Below are 19,930 nucleotides of genomic sequence, written 5' to 3'. Positions count from 1 at the left end.
TGAGTGGCATGAATGTCATTCCAATGAGTGTACGGTCGCCGCAGTGAAACTGCATGGTAGCCAATTTCGCTGCTGCTCGCGTAATTTATAAGAGATTTCCTGTCAAAAGACAGGTTATATTGTAATTAGGAAACGGTTTCCATGGAAACTCCTTAATTGTTTTTCAGAGATGTTGAAGGGGAATTGAAAGAGACAGTTTGTCATTTTAATGAGTGTTGCCTCAGTGAAGCTGCATGGTAGCCAATTTCACTGCTGTTCGCGTAATTTAAAAGAGATTTCTAGTCAAAAGACAGGTTATATTGGTATTTCCATGCAAACAGCTTAATTGTTTTCCAGAGAAGGGGAGCAACGGGGGATCATAGCAACAGTTTGAGCGGCATTAGTGTCAATTCAATGAGTGTCGCCGAGTGAAATTGGTAGCCATTTTCGCGTCAGCTCGCTTGTTGGAAGCAATGGCAGGACTTACAGAGGGCTTTTTATTTTGGGTGATTGTTGAGTGTGTTTCCCTCGCCCTGCTTTTAAAGGAAACTCAAGGTAAGGAAGAATATTTCAGTAGCTGACAAATATAGACAATAATATTATCACCATGAACAGCACCTTGTGTTATGCCAAATTCTCGCAGAAAGGAGAAATTTCTTTGTTTGTCCACGCACCATTGAAAAATACCTTTATATAGATTGAATGGATTCATTCTTGTTTTTACGAGTTACAAAATGGAATAAATTTATGGATTTTTATGGAAAAATGTCAGCTTTTTTTTAATTTATAGTAATACGTGCAAATATTGCTATTCATTCAGCCGGATATCCTTTCTTATTTTATTTTTTGTTACAATGAACGTACAAAGGGTTTACTCATGTCCATCCGACAAAAACAAAAATCACCATAAAATACTGTATAAGGTATATACTAGTTCAATTAAACTTTGGTAATTTTATGAAATTGACCGATTTAAGGGCTAGTAACTTATAGCAGACATCGTACTACTGGCATGTTTAATGTTTTGTGTCCACTGTTGCTACAAAAGCACGGAAAAAAACCTTAACAGCTGAATTTGTCGTGCAAATAACTCATAGGTCACAGGGTATACCTGAATCGTGGGGGAAAAATCCATTCATCCAGTCAATAAATAGCTGGCTCGCGCCAACGGATGTTTGTAAAAAAAAAGAAGACGTTTTCGCACAGTGATGGTTCGGTCCGAACTACCGTTAGTACTAATACAAAATTGCTCTTTTCTTGAAAATGACACTTATTTCACCATCTTGCAATGATAAGGTTCATTAAAAATTAATGTTCATAATGCAGGAAATTCTGTCTTCCTCGGGGAGGAGGCTGAATTCTTGAAGACTGTGAAACAAATAAGATATTTTTCGACGTCCTTTCATTTCCAAGCAACGCCATGCACCATTACCCAGGAGCCTGACCCACAGACCGGCCGCTACCGCTGGTTGATTCAAGCCGTGGACCCGTGTGGGTGCACGGAGATCGGAATGGGTGGCTTCAGCACCTTCGTACCGTACAGACCCTACGAAGTGACGTACTATGACACCTTTCTGATCAGCAGTGATCCTGAGGAGATACAGCAATGGCTGAACTGCACTGGTGAGTACACTAGCGGACCCCTCCCCTTAATAAGAAATAATGAAGATGACTGATTGAGATCGATGCTGTTGTGTACTCATCCCTTTCCTTCCTGGTACTTGATGGGTAACATAAGCTGCCAATACACACCTCTTAAGTTGAGGACTGTGTTCACAGCGAATTCTTTCCACAATAATTTTTAATAATGCACTGAGTTAACCGAACTGGTCGAAAAGTGAACTGAGGAAAAAAGAATTGGAACGATACTAAATACTGTGGAGAAATTACAAATTATTAACAAACAAAATGATTGAATAAAAGAATTGAATGAAAAACTGCTCAAGGGGCAGAATTATCTGTGGAAAAAGGATGTAGTTGAAATAAGAAATACTTTAGTTACTATCTTGGTTTCCTTAATTTTTAGATATTAAAATAAATGTGAATGAGTATCACACTTTATGGTCTGGTAACTTGGCTGTACTGAGAAACTTTAATTTCGAATTTACACCAATATATTTCACATTTTGGTCCAGTGTAATTCGAAAAAAAAAGTATTCTGGTTAGGCCAAATATATTGGGGAAACTTGTCTCTAGTTAACTTATAGGACCAAGGAAAATTGAGTGCGAGCGTACCGCTTGAGTGCAAACGCGGTTCCATCACAGTACAGTATTTGTGCATTTATTCCTCAGGCGACTCTTCTTGCTCTGTTGAGGGACCTCTTGGGATGGAAGATGGTCGCATCCCGGATGAACGCATCACAGCTTCGTCTTTTTGGGCAAACCGCGCTGACCACGCCCCAACGAGGGCCAGGCTTAATACTCAAGGTATTTTTTTTTTTAGCTATACAGCTTTCCTGCCATTGAGTGAAATATTGAGTATAGATTGAAACCCGTGCTCTTTGGATGTGGTACTCTAAGAAATAAATGTTAACATGTCATCAATCCTTGGTATTCAACAAGTTTACAATGAGACTACAGACATTGAACAAATAACGCAGTCCAAGCTAAGTTATCAAGTTTATTTAATTCTTCTTTTGAATAAGGAGCAGACTGTTCAATTTGAGCTTGAAATAAGCGCAATTAACAAAGCTCTTCTTCTTTAGGAATCATTGCGTCAATGCTGTAAAAAATTGTCGTTGAAGAACATCATACTCAAAATTTGTTTTCAAAAATATGAAAAATCACGGAGATACTTACTTAAACGTGGAAATTAAGCAAACGTTTTTACGTTCAACAGGATACGCTGCAGCATGGTGTAACGATGATAGCACTGATAATATCAGTCCATGGATACAGGTTGACTTCAATGGCACAGTCACCATTACTGGTTTGATCACCCAGGGGCGCGGAGATAACGACCAAAGGGTGACCGAGTACCAAGTGACGTACAGCAATGACCGTCAGTCCTGGGATCACGTGTCTGATGCTGACGGCACACCAATGAAGGTAGGGTTATTCAATACCGAAAAGGTCAAAAGTCGTACGCTACCTATTGTAACACCATTGTTACCAATGCTAATAAATTCAAACTCTAATCTTTAACAAATGCATGCTATTCTCATCTTCAATTTGTTTACAGTTCCCTGGTAACAATGACATGAACACCCTGGTAACCACGCGTTTCCCGTTTGCCTTGCGCACCAGATTCCTGCGCATTCACCCCATTGCATGGAACGAACATTGCAGCATGAGGTTTGAAGTGATTGGCTGCTATCAGTCAGACTATTTACAGTGTGGACTAATCTGATGCAACGTCGAATATAGCTCTACCGCGAAGAAATACATAAATGTGCTTGTAAATACTGGCTCTAAATAGCTGGAGTTACCCAGCCCTGAGTTTTATCATTGGGTTGTCTATTAGGGCTGGAGCGCATTTTTCTCAAAACTTGTAGTATTTGCAAAATTTGGAAAATGTTCAATTTTGTCCCCGTTACACACTAATTGCAACTGCAACTCACCCCAAACTTGCCTGGAATAACCATTACACAGGTCCTTGAAGTAAAAAACGATCCACGATGAAGATTCAGCCTACAATTGCAGTGAAAACAGGAGGAATAACCGCTAACTTGACAACCTTGCTGGATTGGCCAGGACCGCTATTGGTTTGTGCACAAAAAAAATTGTGTACAATGAATGGCGGTCGATTAACAGGCACAGAGAGCGATCGCTGTCAACTACTCGTTTTGCCGGCTGCGCTGGCTGTTGGCGCATGACGTCACGCGGAAGCGTAACACCCGATGACTGTTTCATGCACTATTGGTTGCGGTTCCAGTACCAAAGCTGTGATGCGAGTGGTAAACCTTATACTAGTGCATGAAACAGTCATCGGGTGTTACGCTTCCGCGTGACGTCATGCGCCAACAGCCAGCGCAGCCGGCAAAACGAGTAGTTGACAGCGATCGCTCTCTGTGCCTGTTAATCGACCGCCATTCATTGTACACAATTTTTTTTGTGCACAAACCAATAGCGGTCCTGGCCAATCCAGCAAGGTTGTCAAGTTAGCGGTTATTCCTCCTGTTTTCACTGCAATTGTAGGCTGAATCTTCATCGTGGATCGTTTTTTACTTCAAGGACCTGTGTAATGGTTATTCCAGGCAAGTTTGGGGTGAGTTGCAGTTGCAATTAGTGTGTAACGGGGACAAAATTGAACATTTTCCAAATTTTTATTGCAAATACTACAAGTTTTGAGAAAAATGCGCTCCAGCCCTAATAGACAACCCAATGATAAAACTCAGGGCTGGGTAACTCCAGCTAGGCTCTAAAGTAGAATTGATTAACATGTTTTCATTGAGTGAATATTAATATGTTAAGGTTGTTGAATTTTTTTTTTATATACATGTAGGATGTTTGTAGAGACGACAAATAACTAAAGTGATAAGACTTGATATAGAAAACAAATCCCGGAAGTTCTTTAAAATAGCTATGAAAATGGGGACAATATAAGCCACTTTACTTTATCACATTGTGTATATGTAGAGGCATACTTTCGCGAACGAAATATGATCGAATAAAAGATAGATATACAGAGTGACCCCAAAAAACTGCAACCCTAAAACATTTGGCTTAAAAAAAAGGATCGGTAGATTTTGATGTTTGGGTATCAGAATAAACCTGAGAGCTTTTTTTTTCAAATACTTAAAAATCATGACAAATAGCACTTAAGGTTGCGGAGAAGATGCCAATTATTTAAAGTAGTAATTTTTCATCCTTCACACAAAAATTACCACAGCAAGAGAATTTCATTTTACCTTCCACTTTCCATTTTCCACCTGAACAGGTATCTCATCCTTTTTAGTTTTACTTTAAACCTTTTCAGCATCATGAATGACCAGTTTGTTGTCTCGTGTTTTTTTTTAACCACTAGCAAGGCTGCACTGGTTGACTGGCGAGATAAATGCACTGCTTCTAGCTCGTTGTATCGTATCACTGGTGTAAAATATTGTGCTCACTTCACTATTTGGAAACAAAATACAACTTTTTATTTAAAAAGATATGCCTGAATGTTTATGGAGAGTTCACTTAAAAGTGGTATTCTGATCAGATCTCGTTTTTACTTTGGAAATTTAATGTGAATCAATATTAGTGTTTTTGCCCTTCACCGAGGTTAATTGGCCTTTCTTTTGTTTGTAAACATTGACGCCATTTAATATGAACTGCCGCAAGCGCATAAGTTGAAGCCGGGGTTGGCATCTATTTTTCCATTGTTTTTCCAGAAAAAACGTCCTCATAACGCCTTTAATGTATACTCAAAAGCAGTGGCGTCACCAGACTTTTCAGTCTGGGGGGGCACAGGGGGGGGGGGGGCACCAGCATTTGATTGGGGGGGGGGGGCACTTAGGTGGATACGGATCGCCGTCCTGGGGGAGGGGTCTAAGGGGAGGGGGTGAAAATTTTCGCATACGGAGGATGGGCTAGATGCAAAATGGTGCCACATTTGATGCTAAATTCGATCTGAAGATATCTCCAGAAATTGCTATTTAACCAACTCAGATGATGGGAGTTGAATATAACAAAATATATATATATTTTTTTACCAACCCAAATCTCAGATGGGGGGGCACTCGGGGGGGCACTAGGTTTTCCAGGGGGGGGGGGGGGGGGGCACGTGCCCCCCCCCCCCCCCCCCCCCCCCCCCCCCCCCCCCCCCCCCCCCCCCCCCCCCCCCCTTGGCGACGCCACTGCTCAAAAGGCATGTGTAGAAATTATGTTGCAGGTTTGTTGACGATGTTGTATTTCCAAGTATCAAATAATATTTTGGTTATCTGTATAAGTCTTCTTCATTTTTGCAGTTTTGGACCTTCCATAGTTTTGCAACCCCTGGTTGGCAAAAGATGCAGTTTGCCAACCAAGCGTAGAAAGGCCATACAAGTGGCAATGAATAGGGCCCTCATGAGCTAGCCGAGCACAACTGGTACATGTAAAAAGATGAAAGCAACTTATAAACACAAGAATTGCTATAATGGTGACCAATAGGTAACTCGTACCAGCGAAGGTGCCTATAGGCCTATAATTGTGAACAACTTTACCTAGGAGGGCGGTATCTCCTTTATGTCTTTTGATCGTCCATTGTTCTCATGGTTAGTGACAGGTGTAACATAGGATAGTCGGTGAAAAAGGACACGAGGTTTGCTTGTCTACTTATATTTACTATAGTTATCACATAACAATTTTTCTATAATTTTAACAAGATACCCTGCAACCATGGTGTAGTGACATAATCTGATACTCGACAGGCAACGGATTCAGGTTGGCTTTAATCGCACAATTACCTTTACAGGTTTGCTCACCACAGAGCGTGCTGGTCACCCACAGTACCATTTTAACGAAATTTGTCATATCACCACAGTTTGAGGATCGTACGTGTTATTGTCTGCATTTGAACTCGCAAAAGGCTATCTTGTTTTCACGGACAAAAATCATTCAAAGTAAGATTTAAAGGGCTCATGCAATGTCATTTTGTTTTAATGCAATCCTTGAAATGCACCTTTTTTGTCCCATATAACCTTATTTTCAATTTTCGTTTTGCCATTTTAAGGGTATTTTGTGCCTTCTTGGTATTAATGCTAATGACAATTTCCATATTCATTAGCAAAAGTGTGATGTCAAATCAGGCAATACATCTCTATGTTTCAGCTATTTCAGCACAAAAAAGTTTACAGAATGCTGGATATCTTGCTGTTGTAAATGTTATTTTCTGCGGTGATCATGGCAGTAATTTTAGTGATATTGTTTGGTTCACATTTGAACAAAAAACCTAAACTGAATAGTGTCTTTCTGAAATGACATCACAGCAATATCTACGGAGCTCTGCAAGTGCCATCCGACTTCATCAGATACTGACTTATTTTATCTCAGGATGACGACATAATACAGGCAAGAAGACGACATCCTGAGATGATTTATTAGGGGATGGCGACATCCTGAAAGTAGGATGACGACATCTAGAGATAATTTATTATTGGACGACGACATCCTGAAAATAGGATGACGACATCCTGAGATAAATTATTAGGGGATGACGACATCCTAAAATGAGGAAGACGACATCCTGAGATAGTTTATCAGGGGATGACGACATCCTGAAAATAGGATGACGCCATCCTGATATAATTTATTATGGCATGACGACATCCTGAAAGTAGGATGACGACATCCTGAGATAATTTGTTATGGGATGACGACATTCTGAAAGTAGGATGACGACATCCTGAGATAATTTGTTATGGGATGACGACATTCTGAAAGTAGGATGACGACATCCTGAGATAATTTGTTATGGGATGACGCTAAACTGGAAGCAGGATGACGACATCACGACATAATTTATCACGAGGTGCATTGAAGCCATCTTGAAAACGCACAGGTGGACATGCGGCTTGTATAACATTTATCATATCGCTGTATATTCATGGTATTTATTTGATGATGAGAGGTCATGTGCGCTTCCAAGATGGATTCAATGCACCTCGTGATATCTCAGGATGTCCTCATCCTACTTTCAGGATGTCGTCACATCCTAATAAATTATCTCGGGATGTCGTCATCCTATTTTCAGGATGTCGTCATCCTATTTTCAGGATGTCGTCATCCCCTAATAAACTATCTCAGGATGTCATCGTGCCAGAAGAGATTGTCTTAAGATGTCGTCATCCTATTTTCAGGATGTCGTCATGCCATATTAAATTATGACGAGATGTCGTCATCCTACTTTGAGGATGTCGTCATCCCCTAACAAATTATCTCAGGATGTCGTCATCTTGCCTGTATTTTGTCGTAATCCTGAGATAAAATAAGTCAGTATATGAACAAGTCAGATGCCACTTCCAGAGCTCCGTAAATATCACCCCCAAATGTCCGGAAAAGCATGGCACATTCTTAAATGTTTAAAGAAGTGCACCTCTGAATTAAATTAACCAACAAGATGCATGGTTCTCGAACCATGCGTCTCGCCTGCTTTTACGATTATCTTTATAAAGTGACTTATCAGTATGAAGGTTGCAATGAGTTTGGTTCCAGCCTATTTTACAACTTGACCTCAGATGACATTTGACCTTGGTATGTGACCTTTGACATCATTATCATATGAAGGTTGGCATGTTGCATAAACTACCCAAGTTTGGTTCCTCTTGGTCTTCAATTTGTCATCAATGAGACCCATTTTACATATTCAGCCTATTTTACAACTTGACCTCAGTTGACCTTTGACCTTGGTATGTGACCTTTGACATCATTATCATATGCAGGTTTCCATGTTGCATCTATGATTCCAGTATGGTTTCAGTTGGACTTCAACTGTGGAAATAAGGCCAATGTTACGAAACTTTAACCAAAATACCACAGATATACACACAAATTCATACTACATACATACAAACATACATACTACATTTATACGGAAAGACAAAGTGATTGCATAGTCTCTTTCAAAGTTCAGGCGAAACAAAAAGGGATGTCAAATAGTTTTCACATATTTAAGAGGAGTGGAAAGTGACAAAAATGTGTTCCTAAGAAAAAACTAATCTCATGGACCCTTTGATAAGCTTTTTTTGTGTGGTGTGGAAGATCTGAAATGGGAATGTTATTAACAATGAAAAGAAAATGCAAACAAAAATAAGTTATTCGGGGAAGTGTCGTTTCTGTAAAGAACCAATTTAGTTTTATGAAATACGGACTATTGGTGATATTGCGCATGCTTATGCATAGATAATTAGGAGAGGGACCGGTCACGTGAGAGGGTTTTGTAAAAGATGGCACTTAAAAGTTCCAGTGAACTTGACTTAATGACGAATGACTAGTACACAATCATGTATCAGCAACAGTATACTCGCATCTTTAATCACGTAGACACGAAACATGAAGCATGAAGCACGTAACACGTAACACGGTTTAATCTACATAAACAAAACAAAGAATAACAAATACAAATCAGGATTGATACACAAAAACAATATTACAAATGTCCAGTTAGTGGTAAATTAGCTGTAGACATGTGCGAATCCCATGTAATGTTGTATATTAAAGTCTATATGCACTTATTTTTACATGACACTTTTACACAAAGTTTCCCCAATAAATTAACCCAGAAATATTACTTTTATCCCACAAATATCTAGATGGCCATGTTCTATATATGTCTTACAATCATATAAGGATTTAGAAATTATTAAACTAACGACTTTGGGCTGTCCAAAACAACAAATTGCGTGACGAAAAGTGACGTTGACATGAAAAGTTTGACGTTATCTAAACGTTTTAACCCAACTGACTTGTTTCAGGGTGGTGTGCAATAGCGCCCTCTCTTGACGAAGAATACAGATACACAAAAAGTTAACCTAATTAGCATATTACACAAACGAAACATTCTGACCCAACATCCCGACCCCTTAAATGTCACAACCAACCCCAAAATGGCATTTACCTAAATCATACAAAAAATAAGGGAGAATGTGAGTGCCCCTTTAAGTTGACTTCCACTGGTGGTTTAGGGTTTTCAATTATACATCATAACACAAGTTATACACACACAAAAGAAAAGCTTCTGGATCTAATCATATGAATCATCAGCTATTTGTACTACACACTCTAACCTTTGGAACTACATGTACTGGAAAACACAATATAAAACAAACAAAAACACTTGTAGAGGCCAACAACCAATTTATGTTTCAGATCTTTCTACTGTTTCCAGAAGACAAAGTTTCTGGACTGGTCTCATCAAGGTAGATGACATTGTCTTCACCTTGGCTGATCTGACTAGCTGGTCCCCTCCCTGATGTGTTTCAACAACTCGTCCTAGAAGCCATTTACTTCTTGGCAAGTCACTATCAACGACAAGCACCAAGTCTCCAACCTGGATATTCCTCTTTGGCTCAAACCATTTCTGTCTTTCTTGCAGCATAGGAAGGTACTCCCGAATCCATCTTCTCCAAAAAAGATAGGCCAATTATTGTACCTGCCTCCATCTCCTCTTTCCATACATATCTTTTTTGTCGAATACCCCAGGTGGCAGGACATGCCCTGCACGAAGCAGAAGTAAGTGATTGGGAGTTAGCGGCTCTAGGTCATTCACATCATCTGACACTGTAGTTATCGGCCTTCCAATGATAGACTCAACCAGACACATAAGTGTAGACAAACTCTCGTCGTACATGGTTTGCTCTTTCATGAGAGAATTCATCAGCTTTCGCGTGGTCCTAATCTGCCTTTTCCAGACTCCGCCCATATGCGATGCCGTAGGGGGATTAAATTTTCACTTCACCCCTTTCTGAAGGAGGAACTCATTGACCTTCTGCTGATCTAGGGACTGTGTAGCTTCTCTAAGCTCTCTCTCGGCGCCCACAAAGTTGGACCAGTTATCGGACCTGATCTCTTCCGGCTCTCCACGTCGACACATGAACCGTTGTAACGTGTTGATGAAAGAATCCGCTTCCATGGTATGTAGGACTTCAATATGAACGGCTCGAACAACTAGACAGGTAAAGATACACCCATAGCGTTTGACCAAGCTTCGACCTGGTTTAACCATGAACGGACCAAAACAATCCACTCCAACAAAACTGAATGGTGGCTTGTTTGGCGTGACCCTGTCAGATGGCAGATCTGCCATCTTTTGCTCGACTGGTGTGGCTGATTGACGTCTACACCCAAAACAATCACGCAAAATACTGCGGACTGTAGACCTGGCCTTGATCAACCAATATCTTTGACGCAATAGGGAAAGTACGTGCTCTCTTCCAGAGTGTCCCGATTCTTGATGGAATTGTCTGACAATCAGAGTGACTACATGGTGATCTTTAGGCAACACGGCCGGACGTTTCACTCCCTCGTCTACTGGAGCGTTCTTCAGACGACCACCAATCCTTATGATACCATCAGCGGACAACACTGGGTCAAGCTTGTATAAAGGACTTGTCTTCTTGATGTAGTCCTTTGACCTTCTGGAGTCTACCTTGTCCTTCTGGAGGAACTTCAACTCTTCACAAAAGGACTCTCTCTGGATATACAAAATGATAGCATCCTCTGCTCTCGTCATCTCATCTACGGCCAGTAGCTTCTGCATGTCTACTGTCGGTTGCTTCCTTGCCTTGGCTCGCAAGTAGTTTTTTACCTGCAGCAACCACGCCACATTCTTCTTCAATCTATGCCATGAGGAATGCCTCTTCAACAACCTGTCTACCACATCGACCTGTTCCATCTTGTTTACAGCACATACAGTAACCACCTCCTTGTCTGGCTTTATCTCTGGATCTTCATCTGGTAGATCTCTCAGGCTTGGCGATTTTGGCCATTCACTATCTTCCAGGCAAAGGAAGTCGGGTCCATAGAGCCATCGCTTGTTAGTAAGCAGCTCCTCAGCTGTTTGTCCTCTTGAAACATCATCGGCTGGATTAAGCCTAGACACAACATGATGCCATTGACTGGGTGATGACCCGCTATGGATAACTGCAACTCTATTTGCCACGAATGTGAGAAACCGTCGCTCCTCATTCTTCACATACTGCAGTACTATGGTGCTGTCTGTCCAAAATACTGAATCCTCTAATGACACATCTAACTCTCTACGAACCATCGCATCAAGTTTGATGGAGAGTGTGGCACCCATCAATTCCAACCTTGGTATAGTCATCTTTTTCAGGGGGGCTAGATGAGACTTGGCCAAAAGAAGGCAAGACCGCTTGTCGCCTTCCGAGTTTGTCATATGCAAATAAGTTGTCGCTCCGTAAGCTACTTCTGATGCATCCGAGAAATGGTGCAGTTGGTATTTGACTACCTCTCCAAAACCATAGGGCTTGATACTCCTATTCACCCTAAACTGTTCTATCTCGGGTAGTTCTTGTTTCTACTGTTGCCAACTGTTGAGGTGCTCTGATGGAAGTGACTCATCCCAGCCCAGCTTTCTTCGGCATAGATCCTGTATGATAACCTTGGCCCTCAGAGTGAACGGACTCACAAACCCATGTGGATCATAGATAGAACTGCAGACACTAAGTATTCCTCTTCTTGTCAATGGCTTGTCGCTGGGACTGATTTTATAGCCAAAACAGTCCAGTTCAACATCCCACTGCATTCCGAGAGCGCTCTCGGTCGGTAATGCCTCGTAGTTCAGATCGAGCTCCTTGACATCCTTCACTCTCTCTTCGATGGGGATGGACGCAAGAACTTGTGGGTTGCTGCTTACCCACTTTGTCAACCTAAAACCTCCTCTAGCAAGAAGACTACGGAGTTCCTGTGCCAGCTGAATTCCTTTCTCTTCACTGGCGACAGATTTCAAACAGTCATCTACATAAAAATTACGCATGACTGTGTCAACTGTGTCAGGTTGGAAGTCTGCTCGATTATCTTCAGCGGTACGTTGCAGAGCGAAGGTGCAACAGCTTGGACTCCATGTACCACCGAAGGGGTGTACAGTCATCCTATACACACTCGGCTGTCGAGAGCTGTCACCATCAGACCACCACAGATATCTCAAGACATCTCGCTCTTCATGAGTGACTTTGACCTGATGGAACATGGCTTGGACATCAGCCATAAGTGCCACTGTCTCTTGCCGAAACCTCAAGAGTACCCCCAACAGCTTGTTGGTCAAATCTGGTCCACTTAGCACCTCGTCGTTGAGTGATGTTCCAACATGCTTAGACGCACAGTCGAATACTATGCAAACCTTGTCAGGCTTCTTCGGATGGTACACCAGGTGATGTGGGAGATACCACACGGTGCTGTTTGAGGGATGAACTTCCTCTTCTGGAACACTTTCTCCATAACCGTTGTTGATGAGATCCTGCATGCCTTCAGTGTACTTAGCGTGCAGTAGTGTGTCTCTCTGTAGCCGCTTGCCCAACGAAAAAAGACGTCGTTCCGCAACAGTGCGATTATCAACCAAGTGCGGAGGATAATTCTTAAATGGGATAGCCAACTCGTAGTGCCCATCTGTGAGACGAACACTTTCTTCCCATATCGCAATAGCCTGCTTGTCCTTCACCGACATCCCCTTGGTGTCATCATGAATGGAATCAGTCGTGTCCAACTTCCAGAACATCTTAAGTTGTCTCTCTAAACTGTCGTCGGCGGCAATGAAGTTGGATGTGGCTGTGTGCTTGTTCGCCATTCCCAGTGGTCCATTCAGCGACCATCCGAGCTCTGTTCTTGTCGCATATGGGGCATTCCTCTCACCCTTCTTGACTTCTAATGGCATCAGTGCTTCTGGAACATCTTGCCCAATCAAAAGCTGTACTCGACCTTTGTCAACCTGTGGCAGCTTGAGACCTTGCAAGTGAGGCCATTTTTCAATGTCCTCTTGCTTGGCCAGGTTGGCATCATGGATAGGGAGCTCACGTCTTGTATACACCAACGGAAGTTCAACTGGTTGTTTGCAGTCGATACCGCTAACTGTCAAACTGATGACAGTTGTCGCTGTTTGCACGTTTGCCCCTGCCAACGTTGTGAGAGACAATTGCTGCTGTTGACCGCAGAGTTTCAGTCGCTTCGCCAACTCTTCTGTGCAGAAGGTGCTCGTGGACCCACTGTCCAAGAGCGCATATGTGTCGATGCAAACACCACTACCCTTGGCCTTGACCTTGACTGGAACAATGGGCAACGCAACTCCCATCACGCCGACCCCTGTGACATTACAGCTCGTGTCAACCTCTGTGTCGGTGAAACCACTTTGCACTGATGCCGCTGGTTCTGCTGGTGCCGTCGTGACCTCAGTTCTTGGGGTAAACTGACCTACGGGGATGGTTTTAATCCGGTGCAAGAATTTAGTATGCTTTTTTCCACACCCTGCAACAGAGCAAACTCGGTTTAAGGTACATGAATTTGACATATGCCCAGGTCTCAAACAGTTATAGCACAGTTTTGTTGCCCTAGCAAATTCAAATCTGTCTTCTGGTTTCTTACTCTTAAACTCTGTACACCCAAACAAGGTGTGACTACCGTTACACAATACACATGTCATGTTACCAGGTTTGGCATTTGTCATCATGGTGTAACTACCTTTGCTATAACGACTTACAGAGGACTTCGGAACATTCTTGTTTGTTACAACATATCTGTCCTTTGGCTTACTCAATGCACCATATACAGGATCGTTAGCTTCTTCAGCTGCGTCTTCTACAAATTCTACTAAATCCCCTATTTGGGGTGACCTGTCGTTTTTCTTTCTAATTACCCTAACCTGCTTGATCCATCGGTTACGGAGGTAACTTGGCAGTTTCTCAATCAAAGTAACCAACACTGTCTGAGTATTTACTTCCTGAATGTAACCCATGGCATTAAGGGTCTCCCTACAGGTTTTCAGATCATCTGCATACTCTCTTAGTGCTTTCTTGTCATGTGGGCTAATACTACTACCCTCAGTTAGCTTGTTCACCCAAGCTTCAGCAATCGTGTAATTGTTACCAAACCTTTCCTTAAGCAAGGCCTTAGCCCTCTTATACCCTTCAAGTGGCTGCATCACAGAACAACACTGTATCACTTTCTTTGCCTTACCAGTACAGTACTGTAACAACCGAATCAACTTAGCACTGTCCTCCAAATTGGAGTTGTCCACACTGTTCTCAAAGGATCTTATGAATGCCCAATACTGCAAGGGATCTCCATCGTATGTCAAAAGTTCTGCTTTCGGCAGCTGTATCACCTCAAGCAGCCGTTGTTGCTGCTTTTGACCCTGCTGCACCAGCTCAAGAACCGTTGTTTCACTGTTCTTGTGCGCGCTGTCAGGTTCTGCTGTCTTGACTGGATCCACTGTCTTGTCCGGTTCTGATGTCTTGTTTGGATCCACTGTCGTCTCAGCCTCTGGCTTCGTATCTGGTTCCTTCATTCCGTCGAACTCCAACTTCGTGGTTTGACATGCTGGAGATGTATCCACTACTTCAGGTGTACTCTGTGGGGGTGTCGCAATCTGCACTTCACTGTTGTTTGATGCGTGTACTGAGAAGGTATCGCAATGTTCATTGCTGTCGTTAAGTGCATACACAGCCTCCTCCGCTTCTGCCATAGCCAACTTTGTTTGCAGGGCCAAGTGTCTCTTTCTTTGATGAAGCTTTAACTCTTCGTCTTCAAGGGCTTGCAGCTGATGCAACATGGCCGCTTCTGCTTCTAAAGCAACCTTTCTGGCAGCTGCTTTCACTCTGGCACCGGTCACTGATGTTGATGTCCTGCTGACCTTTGACCTGCATTGACTCACAGAATCTTGTGGACGAATGAGGTCATCATGTCCACCGGTGTCTGATGTGGCCCCATGCTCCGATGCTGAACGGCTTTCACCGTGACGTGACGTTCCTGTCTCAGTAGTACTCATGACAATGTCCAAATCTTATAAAGCCCAGTCATTAAACTCATGTAAAGGATGGCACTTAAAAGTTCCAGTGAACTTGACTTAATGACGAATGACTAGTACACAATCATGTATCAGCAACAGTATACTCGCATCTTTAATCACGTAGACACGAAACATGAAGCATGAAGCACGTAACACGTAACACGGTTTAATCTACATAAACAAAACAAAGAATAACAAATACAAATCAGGATTGATACACAAAAACAATATTACAAATGTCCAGTTAGTGGTAAATTAGCTGTAGACATGTGCGAATCCCATGTAATGTTGTATATTAAAGTCTATATGCACACATTTTTACATGACACTTTTACACAAAGTTTCCCCAATAAATTAACCCAGAAATATTACTTTTATCCCACAAATATCTAGATGGCCATGTTCTATATATGTCTTACAATCATATAAAAGGATTTAGAAATTATTAAACTTACGACTTTGGGCTGTCCAAAACAACAAATTGCGTGACGAAAAGTGACGTTGACATGAAAAGTTTGACGTTATCTAAACGTTTTAACCCAACTGACTTGTTTTAGGGTGGTGTGCAATAGCGCCCTCTCTTGACGAAGAATACAGATACACAACAAGTTAACCTAATTAGCATATTACACAAACGAAACATTCTGACCCAACAGGTTTAACCAATAAAAGGGAAAAAGAGTCCGATTTTCATACGAGCCTGATTTTCATATGACACCGGCATTAAGGGTGCGGCACGTGCCCGGGTAGCCGCGTGGCCTTGACTAAAGGCTCCCCCATCTGCTACTGTTGAGCAGAAAATCAGATCGAACGTTTTCGAAGTTTCCATTCTATGCTTTCACGTAGCTGAAAAAAGTCGATTGTTTTTTAGGCAGCCGAAAAGTGGCCATCATCTGTTTATGATTGCTGCTTCTCTACTCCAGAACTTGAGGGACTGGGAACGAGTCTGCTTGATAAAACTTGAAGCGAGCGCCTATTTTTTTTTTTTTAAACGTGGCATGCAGCTGCATGCAGTTTACGTACACGTGCGTTCGTTTAGCTCACCCGGTTTGACACCGGGTCAGCACCCCTGCCGTTCGATTAGCTCTGACCAAAGATCCTATAGCGCCGTCTGACGTACCAGCCACAGACCCGGGTCAGCCACAGACCCTGCCCGTGGAGCAGAGTCTCACTGGTGGCAGTACGTCACGCATGTGTTCATTCCCTAGAAACGGACAATGGCGGCCGGACAGCAGAAATCTCAAGTGGACTTAAAAGTTGACTTCAAGTCTAAAGGTATTCTGGACGATCCTCCTATTTCTGCGCACTAGGCTTTGCAACCAGGTATAAAGGTAGCAAAGCAACCACTCTTTTCCGCCTCAACGAAACTTACATTGTTGGCTTACAATCATCCACCATACCGATTAACAAAGCGAAATCTCATTTGTGGCGACAACCAGGGAATTCCAAAGCATGCAGTTTTGGATGCTTCATCCAAAATCTGTGCTGTCTGGACCATGTAACTCGATATAAACATTTTTTTAAACAACTTAGAGCTTTTCAAACATATTTTCTTTCTTTTTCCTTTCTTTTTTTCCAATGCCAATACACGTTCATAATTTCAAGATTAAATGTCAATATCCTAATGGTTGAATAATTACAAAGGTCTTTATTTACATATTTACATAAATAATTTTTTAAATTAATATTCATCTATTAAAATAATGTAGATCCCAATAATATTGTTATTCTGATCATCCCAATCAACAGAGACAATTTTCAAGATGTCAGATTTTAAAAGTTTTGACCAAAAAATCCAAAATAATATAAGAAGTGTCTTTTTGGTTGCACTGTAAGTTTTATACACCCCTGTAAAACCTGTGCAAAGTCTTATCTATGACATCTTAACTATAATACTGACGACAGTGGTAGACCAATAAAAGTCACCGTACGGTCATATTTTCGACTTCAAGTTCTGCAGGCCCGGAAGCATCTGCATGCCTGCATTTGTAGTTAGCTGTCAAAAGCAGATTGTTTTCATATTTTGCCTGAATTCCAGAGAAAGCCATCAATTTCCACATTTTTTCGGCTGCTGGTTAAAGTTCGTGCATCAACGATACCAGTGAAAAGTATATATATTTTGTTAGGATGCATACCTTGCAAAATATAACTTAAAGGCGAGTGCGCAGAAATAGGAGCGCGCAGCTTTTAGGGGTCTGACGATAATCATTTTGACTTTTGAGGCTATAATTTCAGCCCAACGTTTTTGAGTTTTGCAAAAGCAGTAAATCTCAAAATAAGACCCAATCCGAAACGGGCGCTTTCTCAGTGGCTACGGCCACGGCTAAGGACGTCACGTGAGGATCGTAATGACCAGCGGTTGTTCGATTAGCGATAGCCAGCCCGGCTGTCGTGTGGCTGACCCGTCTGCCTTTACCCGTGTCGACCCGGGTGAGCTAAACGAACGCACCCAGAGCAGAGGGCGAGTGCGCGGCAAGCACAGCGAGCGACTACGGACGGACAGGTAGCCAGTCTAATCAGGACAATACTCGTTCTAAACTGAGAACCAAGAAATACTGAAATGTTCCATTATTTTAAAATTCAATCCATTTTTTTGTGTCAAATGTGTAAATATTTTGGAGTTACGTATTTTAATGTAACTATTTGACGTTGTTTTAGGTAATAATACACTCCATTTGATTTGTTTCTTTAAATTTGTCATACCGAAGTTGTAAACACATGCTTGGCAACGACCTTTGTGCACACGTGCACTCAAGCAGCTGTGTGGCCGGCCGTGGACGTACGTCCAATGCATAGTTCATTGTGTACGGTACCAGTTTTGTATACAATTTATACAGGAAGCTAGCGAGTTGGTCGTTCACTTCATTCAAGTATAATCTAGTGACACTGCCAGTTGTTGTTCACCCCATAGTTCTATCGAGGTAACCCAATTTGTAAATTGTAGGGATGGCTACAGTAGTCCTGACACTGACAGTAGCCTGGTAGTGGTAGCTGTTTGTCATTTTGAGAATAATTATTAATTAGGCCTATTTGGAAACATATGATTATTGAATGAGTGCTGATTCATTGCAATGGCTGAGTGCTGAAAACATGCAAAACGAAATCAGGCCAACTTTACCCACTCTCTTTGGCTGACGATATTCTCTAAAATTTCCAAGAGGCAAAGACAACGTCCTCAATATTTCACCAACCAAGCTTGAAGTCTAAATTCAATTATTTAAGGAGACTTTTGTTGAATATTTTGCAACTGAGAGTGAGAGTGAAGCCAAGTGTTAGGAAATACTTAGGCCTAAATATTCTTTTCCTTAATAGGCCTACTACTATAATTGTATTTCCCACTATCCAATTTAAATATTATTTATTTGTATTTTATTACGAACTTGTATTTAGGCCTTATACAAATTGACAACATGGAAATAAATATCTATCTATCTATCTATCTTAGTATCTATAAATATGCCTATCTAGTTTGTATTGCATGTTTTCAATATCTTAAGTTTTGGGATTCTCATAGTATAAAGTATTGAGCCTCATAAGTCCGATGCCTCATAGGTCCGACGCCTCATAAGTCCGAAATTTTGGACTTAAGAGGCGTCGGACTTATGAGGCATAACATTTATTTATTCTGCCTCATAGGTCCGACGCCTCATAAGTCCGATGCCTCATATGTCCGACGTCGGAAAAATGCAGAGTACGAGGCGTTGAATCTATGAGGCGATGGAGCTATGAGGTGTCGGAGCTATGAGGCGTCGGACTTATGAGGCGTCGGACCTATGAGGCGTCAGACTTATGGGCCTTTATTTGGTTGGGGGATGTGATTTTGTCGGACTTATAAGGCGTCGGACCTATGAGGCGTCGGACTTATGAGCCAACCCTTACCTGACTACCTAGCTCCACTAGTGTGGCTCAGGTATTGTTAGTGTTAGGTACAGCGCATCAAAAAGAAAAAAAAATTTATTACTTTTTTTTAGGCCTAAACAGTTCTCCACACGCGTGCAAATCATAGCAGCTACATGTAAAAATAAAATAAAAGTTCTTGTTTTTTGAATTCTTTTACGGCACCTTGGTTTTAAATGTTTTGTTTATTCAACGTTTGTGCGAACAAAACTTTCCATCTTCTTTTTGATTAGATGAAAAATTGCAGAATGCAGATTCGGTTACCATGTCCCACACATACTTGTGTGCACATTCATCTGCTGTTTTTATCTTGCAGAAAAAAACCCTAAACTCTTGTTGTGTGCACATGTAGTTGAAATAGCAAAAAGGCTTATTAGAAGAAAATAAACCTTTATATAAATACCTTTCACTCAGTTTTTTTCTGTGACAAATCCTTCTCATGCAGATAAAAAAAAAGTTGGAAACCTAAAGCCCATCTCTGAAGTACATCATGGACACAGAATATCTGAAGCGGAACTTGGGCATTTGCTTGACCAGCGCCTTGGCTGAAGTTGCTGAGAAACGGCCCATGGACCCAATTGAGTACATCGCACAGTGGCTCTACAAGTTCAAAGACAATGAACGCTATGCAGT

General features: G+C 41.7%; 2 protein-coding genes and 1 long non-coding RNA gene across 4 annotated transcripts; 1 reads left to right on the top strand and 2 right to left on the bottom strand.

Moving 5' to 3' along the window:
- Nucleotides 1–8,885: 8,885 nt before the first annotated feature.
- On the bottom strand, nucleotides 8,886–16,108 carry LOC119731290. Of its 2 annotated transcripts, none has more exons than XR_005271444.1 (2): nucleotides 9,255–16,108; nucleotides 8,886–8,972 (listed from the first exon to the last, which is right to left on the bottom strand). XR_005271444.1 is itself a non-coding variant. In XM_038204427.1 (2 exons), the coding sequence occupies exon 2, from the start codon at nucleotides 15,377–15,379 to the stop codon at nucleotides 11,921–11,923; it is 3,459 nt and encodes a 1,152-aa protein (XP_038060355.1). In that variant the 5' UTR covers nucleotides 15,380–15,571; nucleotides 15,856–16,108; the 3' UTR covers nucleotides 8,886–11,920. The 2 variants fall into 2 exon arrangements, 1 of the variants encoding a protein (XP_038060355.1); XM_038204427.1 differs by having other exon boundaries at nucleotides 8,886–15,571; nucleotides 15,856–16,108.
- LOC119731400 lies at nucleotides 10,331–11,707 on the bottom strand. Its single transcript, XM_038204571.1, has one exon. It carries the CDS (start codon nucleotides 11,705–11,707, stop codon nucleotides 10,331–10,333), a length of 1,377 nt encoding a protein of 458 aa, XP_038060499.1.
- Nucleotides 16,109–18,108: 2,000 nt separating the features above from the next.
- On the top strand, nucleotides 18,109–19,910 carry LOC119731291. Its single transcript, XR_005271445.1, has 2 exons — nucleotides 18,109–18,321; nucleotides 19,743–19,910. It is a non-coding gene; the product is annotated as an uncharacterized LOC119731291 (long non-coding RNA).
- The last annotated feature ends 20 nt before the right edge of the window (nucleotides 19,911–19,930 follow it).

This window comes from Patiria miniata, unplaced genomic scaffold (genome assembly GCF_015706575.1).
Source record: "Patiria miniata isolate m_02_andy unplaced genomic scaffold, ASM1570657v1 HiC_scaffold_23, whole genome shotgun sequence".
Taxonomy (NCBI): Eukaryota; Metazoa; Echinodermata; class Asteroidea; order Valvatida; family Asterinidae; genus Patiria; species Patiria miniata.
Note: the sequence above shows the minus strand (reverse complement) of the source record. Positions and strands in the feature narration are given on the sequence as shown.